Source organism: Musca autumnalis, unplaced genomic scaffold (genome assembly GCF_047663935.1).
Source record: "Musca autumnalis isolate F117 unplaced genomic scaffold, ASM4766393v1 scaffold_1, whole genome shotgun sequence".
In the NCBI taxonomy this organism is placed as follows: domain Eukaryota; kingdom Metazoa; phylum Arthropoda; class Insecta; order Diptera; family Muscidae; genus Musca; species Musca autumnalis.
Window position 1 is genome coordinate 89,882,354 of NW_027411644.1, and position 18,029 is coordinate 89,900,382.

At 38.6% G+C, this 18,029-nt stretch overlaps 1 protein-coding gene across 1 annotated transcript; it reads left to right on the top strand.

The window, feature by feature from the left end:
- Positions 1-6,812: 6,812 nt before the first annotated feature.
- Positions 6,813-17,533, top strand: LOC141402841 (uncharacterized). Its single transcript, XM_073984843.1, has 8 exons — positions 6,813-7,192; positions 7,246-7,545; positions 7,613-8,425; positions 8,487-8,642; positions 11,144-11,900; positions 12,171-12,569; positions 16,822-16,927; positions 17,016-17,533. The coding sequence occupies exons 1-8, from the start codon at positions 7,007-7,009 to the stop codon at positions 17,125-17,127; spliced, it is 2,829 nt and encodes a 942-aa protein (XP_073840944.1). The 5' UTR covers positions 6,813-7,006; the 3' UTR covers positions 17,128-17,533.
- Positions 17,534-18,029: the final 496 nt, after the last annotated feature.

The window sequence follows — 18,029 nt, forward strand, 5'->3', positions numbered from 1 at the left end:
GCATTTTTAAAACGCAAGGCTTGAAGTGCTTTAAAAAAGCTTAAAAAATCCATGAATATTGGCCTTGTAGTCTTTGAATAAAGCGTTGAGAAGTCTTAAACTGGATAACTGAAGGAATACTGGATCTAATTTTGGGAGTCATTCCTTTCTATATTGTACCCATGAGCCACTTTAGTTGGACACCGTTGGATTTGTAAAGATTTTTAGTCATTATAGTAGGAAGTATGGACTTGCCCACAAAAAAATTATCGTTGTAATCAGAATCAAAAGGACTACCTTCGATGGACCCGAAGGAGTTGTGCGTTATCTTCGAACCCGATTAATGTTTGAGAGAAATATTACGATGGATCAATGTTAATCCAACCAGTCACCGTGGGATTTTTTAGAGATTTTAAACCATTATGTCAGCAAGCATGGAAATGCCCACGAAAACCATTATATGTATCGTTGTGAACACGACCTCAAGAAGTAGCTTCAGTAAAATTTTCAAAACGATCTCTTAAGAGAGTCTGAACTGCACTTAAGGATTGAAGACCTTCTAAAGATCACCATGGTATTTCCTCTGGAAAGTGTCTATAGAAGCACCCTTTCCTCTGGAAAGTGTCTATAGAAGCACCCTTTCCTCTGGAAAGTGTCTATAGAAGCACCCTTTCCTCTGGAAAGTGTCTATAGAAGCACCCTTTCCTCTGGAAAGTGTCTATAGAAGCACCCTTTCCTCTGGAAAGTGTCTATAGAAGCACCCTTTCCTCTGGAAAGTGTCTATAGAAGCACCCTTTCCTCTGGAAAGTGTCTATAGAAGCACCCTTTCCTCTGGAAAGTGTCTATAGAAGCACCCTTTCCTCTGGAAAGTGTCTATAGAAGCACCCTTTCCTCTGGAAAGTGTCTATAGAAGCACCCTTTCCTCTGGAAAGTGTCTATAGAAGCACCCTTTCCTCTGGAAAGTGTCTATAGAAGCACCCTTTCCTCTGGAAAGTGTCTATAGAAGCACCCCTTCCTCTGGAAAGTGTCTATAGAAGCACCCTTTCCTCTGGAAAGTGTCTATAGAAGCACCCTTTCCTCTGGAAAGTGTCTATAGAAGCACCCTTTCCTCTGGAAAGTGTCTATAGAAGCACCCTTTCCTCTGGAAAGTGTCTATAGAAGCACCCTTTCCTCTGGAAAGTGTCTATAGAAGCACCCTTTCCTCTGGAAAGTGTCTATAGAAGCACCCTTTCCTCTGGAAAGTGTCTATAGAAGCACCCTTTCCTCTGGAAAGTGTCTATAGAAGCACCCTTTCCTCTGGAAAGTGTCTATAGAAGCACCCTTTCCTCTGGAAAGTGTCTATAGAAGCACCCTTTCCTCTGGAAAGTGTCTATAGAAGCACCCTTTCCTCTGGAAAGTGTCTATAGAAGCGCCCTTTCCTCTGGAAAGTGTCTATAGAAGCACCCTTTCCTCTGGAAAGTGTCTATAGAAGCACCCTTTCCTCTGGAAAGTGTCTATAGAAGCACCCTTTCCTTTGGAAAGTGTCTATAGAAGCACCCTTTCCTTTGGAAAGTGTCTATAGAAGCACCCTTTCCTTTGGAAAGTGTCTATAGAAGCACCCTTTCCTTTGGAAAGTGTCTATAGAAGCACCCTTTCCTTTGGAAAGTGTCTATAGAAGCACCCTTTCCTCTGGAAAGTGTCTATAGAAGCACCCTTTCCTCTGGAAAGTGTCTATAGAAGCACCCTTTCCTCTGGAAAGTGTCTATAGAAGCACCCTTTCCTCTGGAAAGTGTCTATAACAGCACCCTATCCTCTGGAAAGTGTCTATAGAAGCACCCTATCCTCTGGAAAGTCTCTATAGAAGCACCCTATCCTCTGGAAAGTCTCTATAGAAGCACCCTTTCCTCTGGAAAGTGTCTATAGAAGCACCCTTTCCTCTGGAAAGTGTCTATAGAAGCACCCTTTCCTCTGGAAAGTGTCTATAGAAGCACCCTTTCCTCTGGAAAGGGTCTATAGAAGCACCCTTTCCTCTGGAAAGTGTCTATAGAAGCACCCTTTCCTCTGGAAAGTGTCTATAGAAGCACCCTTTCCTCTGGAAAGTGTCTATAGAAGCACCCTTTCCTCTGGAAAGTGTCTATAGAAGCACCCTTTCCTCTGGAAAGTGTCTATAGAAGCACCCTTTCCTCTGGAAAGTGTCTATAGAAGCACCCTTTCCTCTGGAAAGTGTCTATAGAAGCACCCTTTCCTCTGGAAAGTGTCTATAGAAGCACCCTTTCCTCTGGAAAGTGTCTATAGAAGCACCCTTTCCTCTGGAAAGTGTCTATAGAAGCACCCTTTCCTCTGGAAAGTGTCTATAGAAGCACCCTTTCCTCTGGAAAGTGTCTATAGAAGCACCCTTTCCTCTGGAAAGTGTCTATAGAAGCACCCTTTCCTCTGGAAAGTGTCTATAGAAGCACCCTTTCCTCTGGAAAGTGTCTATAGAAGCACCCTTTCCTCTGGAAAGTGTCTATAGAAGCACCCTTTCCTCTGGAAAGTGTCTATAGAAGCACCCTTTCCTCTGGAAAGTGTCTATAGAAGCACCCTTTCCTCTGGAAAGTGTCTATAGAAGCACCCTTTCCTCTGGAAAGTGTCTATAGAAGCACCCTTTCCTCTGGAAAGTGTCTATAGAAGCACCCTTTCCTCTGGAAAGTGTCTATAGAAGCACCCTTTCCTCTGGAAAGTGTCTATAGAAGCACCCTTTCCTCTGGAAAGTGTCTATAGAAGCACCCTTTCCTCTGGAAAGTGTCTATAGAAGCACCCTTTCCTCTGGAAAGTGTCTATAAAAGCACCCTTTCCTCTGGAAAGTGTCTATAGAAGCACCCTTTCCTCTGGAAAGTGTCTATAGAAGCACCCTTTCCTCTGGAAAGTGTCTATAGAAGCACCCTTTCCTCTGGAAAGTGTCTATAGAAGCACCCTTTCCTCTGGAAAGTGTCTATAGAAGCACCCTTTCCTCTGGAAAGTGTCTATAGAAGCACCCTTTCCTCTGGAAAGTGTCTATAGAAGCACCCTTTCCTCTGGAAAGTGTCTATAGAAGCACCCTTTCCTCTGGAAAGTGTCTATAGAAGCACCCTTTCCTCTGGAAAGTGTCTATAGAAGCACCCTTTCCTCTGGAAAGTGTCTATAGAAGCACCCTTTCCTCTGGAAAGTGTCTATAGAAGCACCCTTTCCTCTGGAAAGTGTCTATAGAAGCACCCTTTCCTCTGGAAAGTGTCTATAGAAGCACCTTTTCCTCTGGAAAGTGTCTATAGAAGCACCCTTTCCACTGGAAAGTGTCTATAGAAGCACCCTTTCCTCTGGAAAGTGTCTATAGAAGCACCCTTTCCTCTGGAAAGTGTCTATAGAAGCACCCTTTCCTCTGGAAAGTGTCTATAGAAGCACCCTTTCCTCTGGAAAGTGTCTATAGAAGCACCCTTTCCTCTGGAAAGTGTCTATAGAAGCACCCTTTCCTCTGGAAAGTGTCTATAGAAGCACCCTTTCCTCTGGAAAGGGTCTATAGAAGCACCCTTTCCTCTGGAAAGTGTCTATAGAAGCACCCTTTCCTCTGGAAAGTGTCTATAGAAGCACCCTTTCCTCTGGAAAGTGTCTATAGAAGCACCCTTTCCTCTGGAAAGTGTCTATAGAAGCACCCTTTCCTCTGGAAAGTGTCTATAGAAGCACCCTTTCCTCTGGAAAGTGTCTATAGAAGCACCCTTTCCTCTGGAAAGTGTCTATAGAAGCACCCTTTCCTCTGGAAAGTGTCTATAGAAGCACCCTTTCCTCTGGAAAGTGTCTATAGAAGCACCCTTTCCTCTGGAAAGTGTCTATAGAAGCACCCTTTCCTCTGGAAAGTGTCTATAGAAGCACCCTTTCCTCTGGAAAGTGTCTATAGAAGCACCCTTTCCTCTGGAAAGTGTCTATAGAAGCACCCTTTCCTCTGGAAAGTGTCTATAGAAGCACCCTTTCCTCTGGAAAGTGTCTATAGAAGCACCCTTTCCTCTGGAAAGTGTCTATAGAAGCACCCTTTCCTCTGGAAAGTGTCTATAGAAGCACCCTTTCCTCTGGAAAGTGTCTATAGAAGCACCCTTTCCTCTGGAAAGTGTCTATAGAAGCACCCTTTCCTCTGGAAAGTGTCTATAGAAGCACCCTTTCCTCTGGAAAGTGTCTATAGAAGCACCCTTTCCTCTGGAAAGTGTCTATAGAAGCACCCTTTCCTCTGGAAAGTGTCTATAGAAGCACCCTTTCCTCTGGAAAGTGTCTATAGAAGCACCCTTTCCTCTGGAAAGTGTCTATAGAAGCACCCTTTCCTCTGGAAAGTGTCTATAAAAGCACCCTTTCCTCTGGAAAGTGTCTATAGAAGCACCCTTTCCTCTGGAAAGTGTCTATAGAAGCACCCTTTCCTCTGGAAAGTGTCTATAGAAGCACCCTTTCCTCTGGAAAGTGTCTATAGAAGCACCCTTTCCTCTGGAAAGTGTCTATAGAAGCACCCTTTCCTCTGGAAAGTGTCTATAGAAGCACCCTTTCCTCTGGAAAGTGTCTATAGAAGCACCTTTTCCTCTGGAAAGTGTCTATAGAAGCACCCTTTCCACTGGAAAGTGACTATAGAAGCACCCTTTCCTCTGGAAAGTGTCTATAGAAGCACCCTTTCCTCTGGAAAGTGTCTATAGAAGCACCCTTTCCTCTGGAAAGTGTCTATAGAAGCACCCTTTCCTCTGGAAAGTGTCTATAGAAGCACCCTTTCCTCTGGAAAGTGTCTATAGAAGCACCCTTTCCTCTGGAAAGTGTCTATAGAAGCACCCTTTCCTCTGGAAAGTGTCTATAGAAGCACCCTTTCCTCTGGAAAGTGTCTATAGAAGCACCCTTTCCTCTGGAAAGTGTCTATAGAAGCACCCTTTCCTCTGGAAAGTGTCTATAGAAGCACCCTTTCCTCTGGAAAGTTTCTATAGAAGCACCCTTTCCTCTGGAAAGTGTCTATAGAAGCACCCTTTCCTCTGGAAAGTGTCTATAGAAGCACCCTTTCCTCTGGAAAGTGTCTATAGAAGCACCCTTTCCTCTGGAAAGTGTCTATAGAAGCACCCTTTCCTCTGGAAAGTGTCTATAGAAGCACCCTTTCCTCTGGAAAGTGTCTATAGAAGCACCCTTTCCTCTGGAAAGTGTCTATAGAAGCACCCTTTCCTCTGGAAAGTGTCTATAGAAGCACCCTTTCCTCTGGAAAGTGTCTATAGAAGCACCCTTTCCTCTGGAAAGTGTCTATAGAAGCACCCTTTCCTCTGGAAAGTGTCTATAGAAGCACCCTTTCCTCTGGAAAGTGTCTATAGAAGCACCCTTTCCTCTGGAAAGTGTCTATAGAAGCACCCTTTCCTCTGGAAAGTGTCTATAGAAGCACCCTTTCCTCTGGAAAGTGTCTATAGAAGCACCCTTTCCTCTGGAAAGTGTCTATAGAAGCACCCTTTCCTCTGGAAAGTGTCTATAGAAGCACCCTTTCCTCTGGAAAGTGTCTATAGAAGCACCCTTTCCTCTGGAAAGTGTCTATAGAAGCACCCTTTCCTCTGGAAAGTGTCTATAGAAGCACGCTTTCCTCTGGAAAGTGTCTATAGAAGCACCCTTTCCTCTGGAAAGTGTCTATAGAAGCACCCTTTCCTCTGGAAAGTGTCTATAGAAGCACCCTTTCCTCTGGAAAGTGTCTATAGAAGCACCCTTTCCTCTGGAAAGTGTCTATAGAAGCACCCTTTCCTCTGGAAAGTGTCTATAGAAGCACCCTTTCCTCTGGAAAGTGTCTATAGAAGCACCCTTTCCTCTGGAAAGTGTCTATAGAAGCACCCTTTCCTCTGGATAGTGTCTATAGAAGCACCCTTTCCACTGGAAAGTGTCTATAGAAGCACCCTTTCCTCTGGAAAGTGTCTATAGAAGCACCCTTTCCTCTGGAAAGTGTCTATAGAAGCACCCTTTCCTCTGGAAAGGTTCTATAGAAGCACCCTTTCCTCTGGAAAGTGTCTATAGAAGCACCCTTTCCTCTGGAAAGTGTCTATAGAAGCACCCTTTCCTCTGGAAAGGTTCTATAGAAGCACCCTTTCCTCTGAAAAGGTTCTATAGAAGCACCCTTTCCTCTGGAAAGGGTATATAGAAGCACCCTTTCCTCTGGAAAGGGTATATAGAAGTACCCTTTCCTCTGGAAAGGGTATATAGAAGCACCCTTTCCTCTGGAAAGGGTATATAGAAGTACCCTTTCCTCTGGAAACGGTCTATTGAAGCACCCCTTCCTATGGAAAGGGTCTATAGAAGCACCCTTTCCTCTGGAAAGTGTCTATAGAAGCACCCTTTCCTCTGGAAAGTGTCTATAGAAGCACCCTTTCCTCTGGAAAGTGTCTATAGAAGCACCCTTTCCACTGGAAAGTGTCTATAGAAGCACCCTTTCCACTGGAAAGTGTCTATAGAAGCACCCTTTCCTCTGGAAAGTGTCTATAGAAGCACCCTTTCCTCTGGAAAGTGTCTATAGAAGCACCCTTTCCTCTGGAAAGTGTCTATAGAAGCACCCTTTCCTCTGGAAAGTGTCTATAGAAGCACCCTGTCCTCTGAAAAGGTTCTATAGAAGCACCCTTTCCTCTGAAAAGGTTCTATAGAAGCACCCTTTCCTCTGGAAAGGGTATATAGAAGCACCCTTTCCTCTGGAAAGGGTCTATAGAAGCACTCTTTTCTCTGGAAAGGGTCTATAGAAAAACCCTTTCTTCACATCTTTGAAAAAAATTCTCCATTATAATTTCGACCCCTCAAGTACCTTTCAAAATGATCACAAAAAATAAACTGAGATACTTTTTCGAATACTTTCAAATTTTTTATGTAATCAATTCAAAACTTCCCCCAGCTTGAAAGCAGTTTCAAGAAAACTTTATATATTAGGATTTTCGTTAGTTATAATAATTCCTTAGCTTCCTGCTCCCTTGCGTTTTTGTGAGTGGGATAACAAATTCCAAATTCTCTTCAACAACGCGCTCATCCTTATCTTGCCTGCAACTCCTCCAACGTTCGCGAATCTATGGCGTTTTCTACACAGAAAGATTTTTTCCATGTTCCCTTTATGAATGAATTGCCTGATTATGAATGTAAAAAAGCCTGCGTAAAACTTAAAAGCTATGAATCATCTTTGGATTATCGTTCCTGGGCCAGGGATAAGACAAAACAATCGAAATTTTTGCAAGATTTAGTTGCTTGTGAATTGCCGGTATGTTTGTTAATTTTTTTTAGTTTTTGTTAATTGTTACCGTTTTTTGGAAGGTTGGTGCTGGCGAGGAGCCCATGCAACATGGCGACAATAGGGAAACTAGAATTGATAAAGAAATTGTTAAGGCCACAGCTCAGTATCGAGATGTTCCTGTTAAATCCGATAATGTTGCAAGGCCACCTGTAAAAAGTGAGGTTAAACCTATGGCTATTGCCAAGTCCACACCTAGCGTTGTTAGCAGTCCATCACACCCTAAAAAGACTGATACAGCGAATGCTGATGAAGTATTGCAGTCACACACCACTGTCCATAAACAAAAATCAAAGTTATCCGCAAATAATAACAAAGCAGAGGTAAGAAGCCAAGCCACCATTTTTCCACTTTATTTTCAATTGTTATTTGTCTACCCATCCTTTGCAGCATCTTCCAGTACAACAGATGCCAAATTTGTCAGCCGGCGATAGCCTCTTACAGTGTGCCACCATACACTTGACCGATTACCAGAGGTTGATGAATGTGAAAGACTCGTTGGAAAAACAACTCATGGTATCCCAAGAACGCCTTGAGACCACAACCCATGAAAATTTCAAAATCAAAGAAATTCTTGCATCCAAACTTGATTCAAATATCAGCAATGATTTCAATCAAAAAATACAAAAACTTATTGCAAGTGGAAAACTAAATAAAAACGAAGAAAACGAAATGCTACAAATCCATCAGAAAATGGAAAATATACTCAAGGTATACGAAATAAGGCAGGCGGAAAACAATTACCTAAGGCGTTTAATAGAAAAGCTGACGCTACGTGCAACAATTGAGGATATTGCCGTGGACAATGAAACCTCCAGTGATTTGAATTATTTACACAAGGAAATAAATGCATTACGTCGTGAATGTAAGCTATTGCGAAGCATGGAAGATGAATATCTTCGGAATAAAATGGAAAAACCACAAACTACCTCCTTGAGTGATGAGGATGCTAAGAACATTAAAAAGATTATCGAAGAACGCAATGCTTTGCGCAATAAGTGTAAATCCCTGCAAGCATTGGAACATACTGTTGCCGAACTGCAACATAAAACCCATGAAAAGGAGAAAACAAATAATGCCCTGCACAATAATTTACAAGCCCAGGGTAGCTACATTCAAGGAATGGAAAGTGAAATGGAAAAGTTACACACCTATTATAGAAATGAATTACAACAAGTGGAAGTAAGGGAACGGTGTCTAAAGGTTAGTAAGACAGTAATTGTATATACTCGTATGGTCAATGGTTCACATCTCCCTACTCTAGGAACAACTTAAGGATCTTCAAAATGAGCTAATCCTTTGCAAATGTCAATTGCAAAGAGTGGAAAGTTTACAAAGGGAAAATGATTGCCTGCACAAGGAATTGGCCAAACGTGATATGGCCTTACATGATTATGATTGTCAATATAAACAGTTAATGGTAAGTTTTATTTTGTCATTTTTCCCCTATAATTACATAGAAATTTACAACGATATTTGTATGTACGTGTGTATGTGTATAGTACAAAGCCAAACGCATCCGTGAAATGGGTTATTGTTTTAACATTAAATGTGACATTAACTGCAAGGAAGATTACGATCAAGATTCTCTTTAAAGACGTCTAAAGGATGGGCTAATATGTTGCTAAGAGTATATAAATCTAACTTTTTAAATCTAATAAATTAAACCATGTACTAAAATTCATATGTGAAGAAGTGAGGTTATTTGCATTGGCAGTTAGATTTTAGTATTCATTTTTAAAATTCAAAATTTAACCAGTGAAAGTTATTTACATTCCCAAGACATAGCATATTACCGAAAAACCAACAACAAATGAGGCTGTCTTCCTTTCCCCACCAAACGGTGGCCCTTATTACACTCTATATATTTGTACCAGCTATCTGCTTCATGTTTAGATACCGTGACTTAACTGTTCCCCACAATTCATTTATACCGGCTCCAATGTTTCAACTCTTCAGATGATTTAACCTCTTGTTCCTTGGATTGACACCGTGAAGGTCATCAGGCTCATTTGCTAATCCCGTCGCCTCTGCCGGGAAGTTTGGTCTCACTTCGAGTATTCGACCTGCAGGTATATGGCGAGCGGAAGGAACGTCCTTTCAGCTACACGACCACTAAAAGGATTGGGCAGATCTTTGAAGCGGTGATTATTGAACTTTCTAAAAATCGGCCAATTAGCTTTCCCATGATTGATGAAAGTGCGGCTTTCAGAGGTGATGAAATCGGGCGGTCTGCTGATGGACACAATTATTGAGAGATGGACCGATCCAAGAGACATGACGGGTTGCCAGGTGCTCAGCCAGCCCTACACCCCTCTGGTCGTTTCCGAGGACCGAATGCCACAAATCGTAATGACACGATGGTTATATCTGGCGAACTGTGACACTCTCCGCTAATTCTGGTAGGGGCGTCCTCATTGATCGTGCAAAACGTAGAGCTACCAATATGCACTACACTTGGTCGTTTCCGAGGACCGAATGCTACAACTAGTGATGAGCATTGAAGTTCCCCAAGACCAGACGGTTATGACCTTCCAAAAGTGGGCTAATATTGGTCAAACCGGGAGTACAGCTATTTATCGGCGGTATATACACATTAAGCATCTCTACCTCGGCAGTCTCAGTCAGCCCTACACCCCTCTGGACGTTTTCCGAGGACCGAATGCCACAAATCGTGATGACACGATGGTTATATCTGGCCAACTGTGACACTCTCCACTAATTCTGGTAGGGGCGTCCTCATTGATCGTGCACAACTTAGAGCTACCAATATGCTCAGCCAGCACTACACCCCTTTAGTCTTTTCCGAGGACCGAATGCCACAACTCGTAATGAGCATTAAAGTTCCCCAAGACGGTTATGACCTTCCAAAAGTGGGCTAATGTTGGGCCTATAACTTGGAGTACTGCTATTTATCGGCGGTATATACACATTAAGCATCTCTACCTCGGCAGTCTGGGCGGACAGACTGGTGTATATAAGGAAGACATGTCCTCCTCCGGCCAAAATCACTATTCTAAACTGGGCTTTATAGTGCGTTTGCATTTAAACGGATTTAACAAACCCACTGATTTTCAAATGTCAATTCCAAAGTACAAACGTCAAATAAATCCTCATAAAGAGGGTTAACCCTGCAAAAAACTCTAATGCAAACGCCATTTTAGGTTTTTATCTCATCAGTTTTTATTTCGCAACACTATTGCTTGGTTTACATTTACGAAATCCACTCGATTTCAACTGTCAAATCCATAGGTCATAGTACGGTTACACTACAGTTTTTTTGCCGGGTTAACCCACTTCGAGAGGATTTATTTGACGTTTGCGCTATGGAATTGACATTTTAAATCCAAACCCACTGGGTTAATCCGGTTAAGTGTAACCGGGGTATTAAACGTCAAATGAAATCCAGATGAGATTTCATTTGACGTTTGAGCTATGGAATTTGCAGTTGAAATCGAGTGGATTTCGTAAATGTAAACTTAGCATATGTTTACTTTGGAGCTTTTTGCGGGATAACCTCCTTTAAGCTTAAGCTTGGTTTACATTTACGAAATCCACTCGATTTCAACTGTCAATTCCATTGATTAAACGTCAAACGAAATCCAATGGATTTTAGATGAGTTTTCATTTGACGTATACGCAAAGGAATTGACAGTTGAAATTGAGTGGATTTCGTAAATGTAAACCAAGCATTACTCTACACTTGCATCTAAAAAGTATTTAGGGCAAATGTTTCATTTATTTGATAGACATTCAATGGCATTGGCCACACTAGATGTAAATGCGGCTTTATGAAGATTTATTTGACGTAACAGCAATGGGTTTGACAATTTAAATCCATTGGATTTAGTAAAACCGGTAATATGTAAACGATTTGTAAATACTATCACTTTTTTCATGATATCCTCCTTTATTTCCCAGGACGTTGTCAAGGAATTCCAGGCCTTAAAGCTACAAGGTTTACAAGACAATCAAACGCAAACTTGTAAAAATCTCACAGATGACTTAGCATTCTTTACACATGCAACCCTGGAAGAAATCATGAAAGAGTTAAAACGAAGAGGTTGTACCAAAGATGACTATGAGTCCGCAATGCATGCTTACGGTTTGGCACATGGTGGCACCGGTGGTGGTGGTTCAAGTAATGAAGAAATTTTGCGTCTGCAAAAGGAGTTGGACCAAATGAAAACCGAACGTGATCAAATGTGTAGCGAAGCCTTGCAACGTTTACAGGAACTTGAAGCTGAAAATGAAAACCTCAAGCAGGACAATATTCACTTGAGAGAATCGACAAAGGATGCTGATGAAAAGCTAACAAATGTATTAAAGAAAGTGGAACATTTAGATGGTGAATTAAACCTCAACAAAGATGAGTTGAGAAAGTCAGCCCACGAATTGAGTGAGGCTAAGAGGCTGGTGGAAGATATCAGTAATATTCACCTGCAAAATCAGCAGTTGGTAAATGCAATGGGTGCCATTAATTCGCGAGATGATGAAAAGATTATCGATGATTTAAGGCGTCAATTGGAAGAGGAAATGGCCAAACTAAAGGCATGTCAAATGGAGAATCAACAACTCGTTAAGCGGGTTATTGAAAGGGAAAATGAAATGAAAGCCCTGAAAGAACTTAACAACAAATTACAACAAGAAGCAGAATTAGGAGGAGTTTTTAAAAAAGGTAATAGTAATCAAGATGATATTAGAACCAATTCGGATCATGTTGATCTAAAAGCAAAGCGAAAAGATAATAAAAAGGATATTATATATTCACAAAGTAATGATAGTAATGATCATCACCATGATCATAGTAATGATGATGATGAAGCTGCTAATAATGCAAACGATATAAAAGCCATGGTCGTCCATTCGCCAAAAATGCTGACCAAAGCTTTGGTTACTTTTCAATCGACAAATAATAGCAATGTTCAATCTAAATCTCATTCACAAGGTTTGTGCTTTGAAAAGCAACGACAAAAGATCATGGATGAATATAAACAAGAGTTGGACTTTTGCTGTTCACGTTTTTTGAATCCCAAAAATAAATTCTCTGTCATTTGTTACAAGTTGCTGCATGAGGGTATTGCGAGCTTGTCTTTTAGTCAACTGGCCTACATGCACAAAAAGATATATGCTTATGCTGAACTCAAGACTCCCGGTTGTTTATTGGATATCATTTTAAAGGATCATAGGGAAGAAGCTTTGGGCATTCTGAATGTGAATTTACCATGTCCAGCAAGTGGTGATTATGATGAAACGAATCGGAAGGGTGATTTATTGCCGACAAAATGCTGTTCATGTAAACATCAATTGTGCTGTAATAAATCAGAGGAAATGATTAAGGAAAAGGGTGAGTATATTTTGAAATGTATTTGGGGCAAATACGTCATTTATTTGGCAGATATTCTATGGTATTTATTACTTAAATGACGCATGTTTCATAAAATCTTTTAGATGTAAATGCGGCTATATTCTGCTTTCGGTTTTATGCGAGACAGCCGAGCGCTCTATGTATTTTGCAACCTTAAACTGCATTTACACCAGCACCTATTTTGCATATCAGAAAGTGTTCGGTTTTATTTTTCTACAATGCAGAGGGCATTGGAGATTTTGTGAGGGATTTCAAATCAATCCAATCGTAAGAGGATTCTATCTTGGATGTAACTCTGAGTTAATGAGGCATTTAAATCCTCATAAGGATTTATTCAGCGTAGTCAAACTGACACAATATATACAGATTTCAGCAATGCTTTTGATAGGGTTAACCATAGGCTTTTGTTGTATAAATTAGATTATATGGGCTTTAATACTATTTTAGTAAAATGGAAATTTTCTTACTTACAAAATAGATCACAGTCAGTTTTGTCGATGTCTCTCGAAATCGATTGACGTGCCATCGGATGTTCCGCAGGGGAGTCACCTCGGACGGGTTCTCTTTCTTCTATTTATAAACGACTTGCCAAATTCAATAATGCATTCTAGATTACCTATGTACGTTGATGATGTCAAGTTATTCATAGCTCTGTTCCAGAACTAAAAAGCTTTTACAATTTTTACCACTTTTACACATTTTGCGTTCCCGTACACAAAATTTATATGAAAATCGTTTACGACTTTTACGGCATTTACCACTTTATAAAGTACGGGAACAGGCCACATAATTCAGAGAAGCAAGCTGATCTACTCTAGAGTGATTTAGATAGACATTCAATGGTGCAAAATCAACTGTATGGATTTAAACTTAAACAAATGTAAACATATGTGTTATTCCAGATCTTCTTCTTTAATAAGGCAATACAATATTAACGGTTTCCAATTGTCAACATTAGCATCATTTGTTTATCCTGTCCTTAAAATGGATCAAAAATTAAATTTTAGTAATCATTTAATTTCTATTGTTAATATTCTCTCACAATTTTCTCCAAATTCACTCTCTTTTACTTTACAAGTTTTTTATCGAACAGCATTTTGTAAAATTTTGTACAAATTTGTACAAACTTTTGGCTTGTCGCACAGACCTATTGACCATAACGCACAGCAAATGTTTGCCAAAAATTCTTTTTTGTTTCGGTGGTGAATGAAACAACTCGGCAAAGTATAGCCGAAGTACATTTCAGCAATCGTAGGGTTTTCATTTTTTTACATTAAAAAGTTTGTGGTTTTGTTTTAGTTGTGAGAATGAAACGATTCAGAGAAGCTGAAAAGTTTGTGGCTTTGTGTGATTGGTACGGGAATCGGTTGTTTGTTTGTTTACGTTCATTGATTTTAACCACTTTTGCCTAATTTTCCAAAAGTCGTTTCCATACCAAAAATGTTAACTTCTTTAAAAAAAATGGCGCTGAACACGACAAATTTGTGCGAGTAACAACATGTTTGCCGGTACGCCGACTTTTACATTTTTTTTCCAATTTCTTTGACGTGTTTGCAAATTTTCCGTTCCCGTGCATTTTAAACAAATTTGTATGTAGAACTCATTTCTTACAGTTCGTTCTTTTACAACTTTTTTGCCATTGAAAAGGTACGGGGACAGAGCTATAATTGGCGCGTTATAAGCTTTGTTTCTTTACGTTAAAATTTCTTCAAGTTTTACAATTTTTTGCCATTTTCAACTCGGAAAGCGTTCCTTAACCCCAAAAAGTAGTAAAACTGGAAGCAATTTTTGAGAGAGTGAGAGAGGAGAGAGCCAAAATGGCTTTCTCTTTTACTACTTTCTGCTCGAAAAATTTCGTTGTGTAAAAAGTGGAAAATCTGTCAAACTGCTGATTTGACAATTAAGGCAAAAGGAAAAAAGAAAACTACGCGATTTGTCAAAGCAAAATAAAAAGAAATAAAATAAAATAAAATAAAATAATGAAAAATTAAACCAGTGAAATAAAAAATAAAAAACAGTGAAATTTATTTTGTTTGTTATATTTTTAAGCAGCCATAATTGTTTTTTGACATTGCTGCCAGATCTACTATTTTTCCGTTTCTTTACTTTTGTGCAAAACTTGTTACGTGAGAGCAATTTTCACAGTTTTCTGAGAGAAGAAAGAACTTCTCTCTTTCGCTACTTTTACTAGTAAAAAAGTAAAGGAACAAAGCTATATTGAAACATGTTTGATGTAAATGTGACACTATTCTAGTACGTTTACATATAACAAGAACTGTTTGCCGGGTTAATATTCTTTATGAGGATTTATTTGACGTATACACAATAGAATTGACATTTGAAATCAAGGGGATTTTCTAAAGTTTTGATTTCAAGTGTCAATTCTATTGTGTATAAATCCTCATAAAAGCTTTTTACCTTTATTCGTTTAATGGTAAAAGTAACAAAGGAGGGAACCATGGTACAATAATTCTTAGGTAGGCCACAGCTAACAGCTGATTACAATTTTTTTTGTTATGGCTTAATCTGTCAAAACCGTGTTGACATGCAGAGTTGATATTTATTATTGATCAAAAAATTCAACTCTGATTTGTTTTCATTTCAACATTTCGTTCTTCTTCTTCTTTGTTTACTCATCCGTTATCATTCATCAAAACAATTTTGACGTTTTAAGCCATAGCGACAGGGTTGTATTTTTTTGGCGATTCTCATACCTGGCCTACCTATGAATTATTGTACCATGGAGGGAACTATCAAAATTGCTCTCTCACAACCAGTTTTACAGAAAGGTAAAGAAACGAAAAAATTGTAGGTCTGGTAAAAATGTCAAAACAGAAACAAAACATCAATTTTCTTTTTTATTTTACTGCATGGTACAATAATACAGGTAGCATTATGATGCCAGCTGATGGTAACATATGGTCTGTTCCTTTACTTTTAAAAATGGTAACAGTGGCAAAAAATGGTAAAAGTGGTGAACTGCTCTCATATAAATTGGGTGTTTTTTAAAGTAAAGGAACAGACCATATGTTACCATCAGCTGGCATCATAATGCTACCTGTATTATTGTACCATGCAGTAAAATAAAAAAGAAAATTGATGTTTTGTTTCTGTTTTGACATTTTTACCAGACCTACAATTTTTTCGTTTCTTTACCTTTCTGTAAAACTGGTTGTGAGAGAGCAATTTTGATAGTTCCCTCCATGGTTTGCAGGTTAAAAATGGTAAGAAATGGTAACCTCAGGTACGTAAAGGAACAGAGCAATAATGTGTAAATTGCATTGAATTGATGTCAAATTTTGACATCTTATGTTGCCAACAATTGCCGATGCGGCTACCTGTGTATTTGTACCATGTTTTACTGTTTTTACCCCCTGTTTTTGTAACTAATTTTTGTTCGTTCGTCTATTTTCGTAATAATTTAGGCATCCACAGCTATGCCCCCAGATGACATACATACCTAATTATTCGTAAACGCGCTCCGTATTTAGTAGAGAACTCCGCATTTAAAAATCAGAGCTGTACATTTGCGCTAAGGCGAGTAAATCGATCTAGAAAATTTGACAATTCGTGTGAGAAGAATAATTATTTTTACAAAAACTGGGGGTTAATCATGGTAGAACAATAGAAGGTAACAGCAATACTCAGCTGACTGAACTGGGGCGTAATGTTAGTGTCAAATTCCATATATTTATATATTTCTATGTTCGATGTATATTTTTTTGAAGAAAAAATATATTCATCAGAAAAAATAACTTTTTCCCATAGAGACTCCTTCATATCATTGACATGTAACCTCCTCCAAGTCCGAACGAGGTGCCGCACACTAAAACACCGCTTATAGAGGCGGTACAACATTTGTTAATATGGTGTGGTATTTTGATAAGTTTGAAAAAAATTAAATCCCTAATAAGCATGTGTTTTTTTATTTCAAAAACAAAAGATTGAAACAGCTTCTCCTTTTTCAATGAATTTCCAGCGACCTCAAATCTATTTGCAAGAATTCTACTTCTTGCGAGAAATTATGCATATAGTGGAAATATATGTGGAAACATTCAAATTGAAAATCTAACGATTTTTCATTCATGTTTTCCAAAATATTCAATGAAATGTGAAAAAATATTAGTTTTTTAAATTACAATAATTTCTGATAAAATCCACTGGATTTATGTACTATAAGCACGCCCGCATGTAAATCTCTTAAATTTTTTATTTTCTGGTAAAATTTTAGTTTGGAAATTGGAACAAGATGTTAAAACAGTTGGCGAATACTTGAAAAAATATTCAATGCGGAAGAATTCAACAGTGGATATATTGGATGGAACAAACAGTAATGAGTAAGTTTAATCGTAATCAGAAAAGTGTTGAAATTATGTTTTAATAATTGAAATATTTCAATAACATTTCTTTTGTTTTCTCCCTCAGAGCAACATATAGAGCAAAATCTCCACCAATACAAAGGAAAAGTTCCAAACGATTGAAGAAGTTATGTAGTAAATATAAGATGATACACTCCGATATGCAGCAACAATATTAACATTAATGACCGCCAGTTAGTAGTTTCAGACAAAGTAGCTTAGGAACTCTTTACATTTGGAATTTGTTGACTTATTTGACCCATTCAGAACAATAACTTAATACTTAAACTAAACCCACATGTCTATTGTATACATTGTCGATTACAATTATAATTTATTGATTTAGGATTTTTCAGCACTACAAAGTGTCAAAATCCCAGATCTATAGAAATTGCAATTAAAAACTAATGTATATAATAATCGAGGGTTAAGGATTCGTATCAAGTGTATGGAGAAATTATTATTGTCATATATGCGAAAATCTTGTAAAATTTTTTGTAATCAATTGTATAATATACATGCATATATTTTGTACAGAAAACTACATTTTATATAAAAATAGTAAAATAATGTTATGAAACGAAATATGGGGTTTTTAATTTTAAAATAATTTTGGAAAATTGGTAGTGTACTACGAACCTAATTAAACAATTGCACCTAGAACATGTATTTGTTGTAAATACGTTATTTGTGTGACAGTTATTCAATGAAATTTACAACTTGAATGACGCATTGTTATTTAAACTTGTTACAGTATATTTAGACTATAACGGCGTTTGCATTAGAGCTTTTTTCCGGGTTAACCTTCTTTATGGGGATATATTTGACGTTTGCGCTATGGAATTGACATTTGAATCCCAGTGGGTTTATTAAATCCGGTTATGTGCAAACTGGGTATAGGCGTTTTAAATAGGATTTCGGTTGTAACGTATTTGGTTAATAGAGGTTTGTATACATAATGGAATTGACATTTGAAATCCAGTGGATTTGTTAAATCCAGTTATATATAAACGTACTATTAGATGTAAATGTGGCTTTAAACAGATTATACTACGTATACATTTACGAAATCCACTCAAAT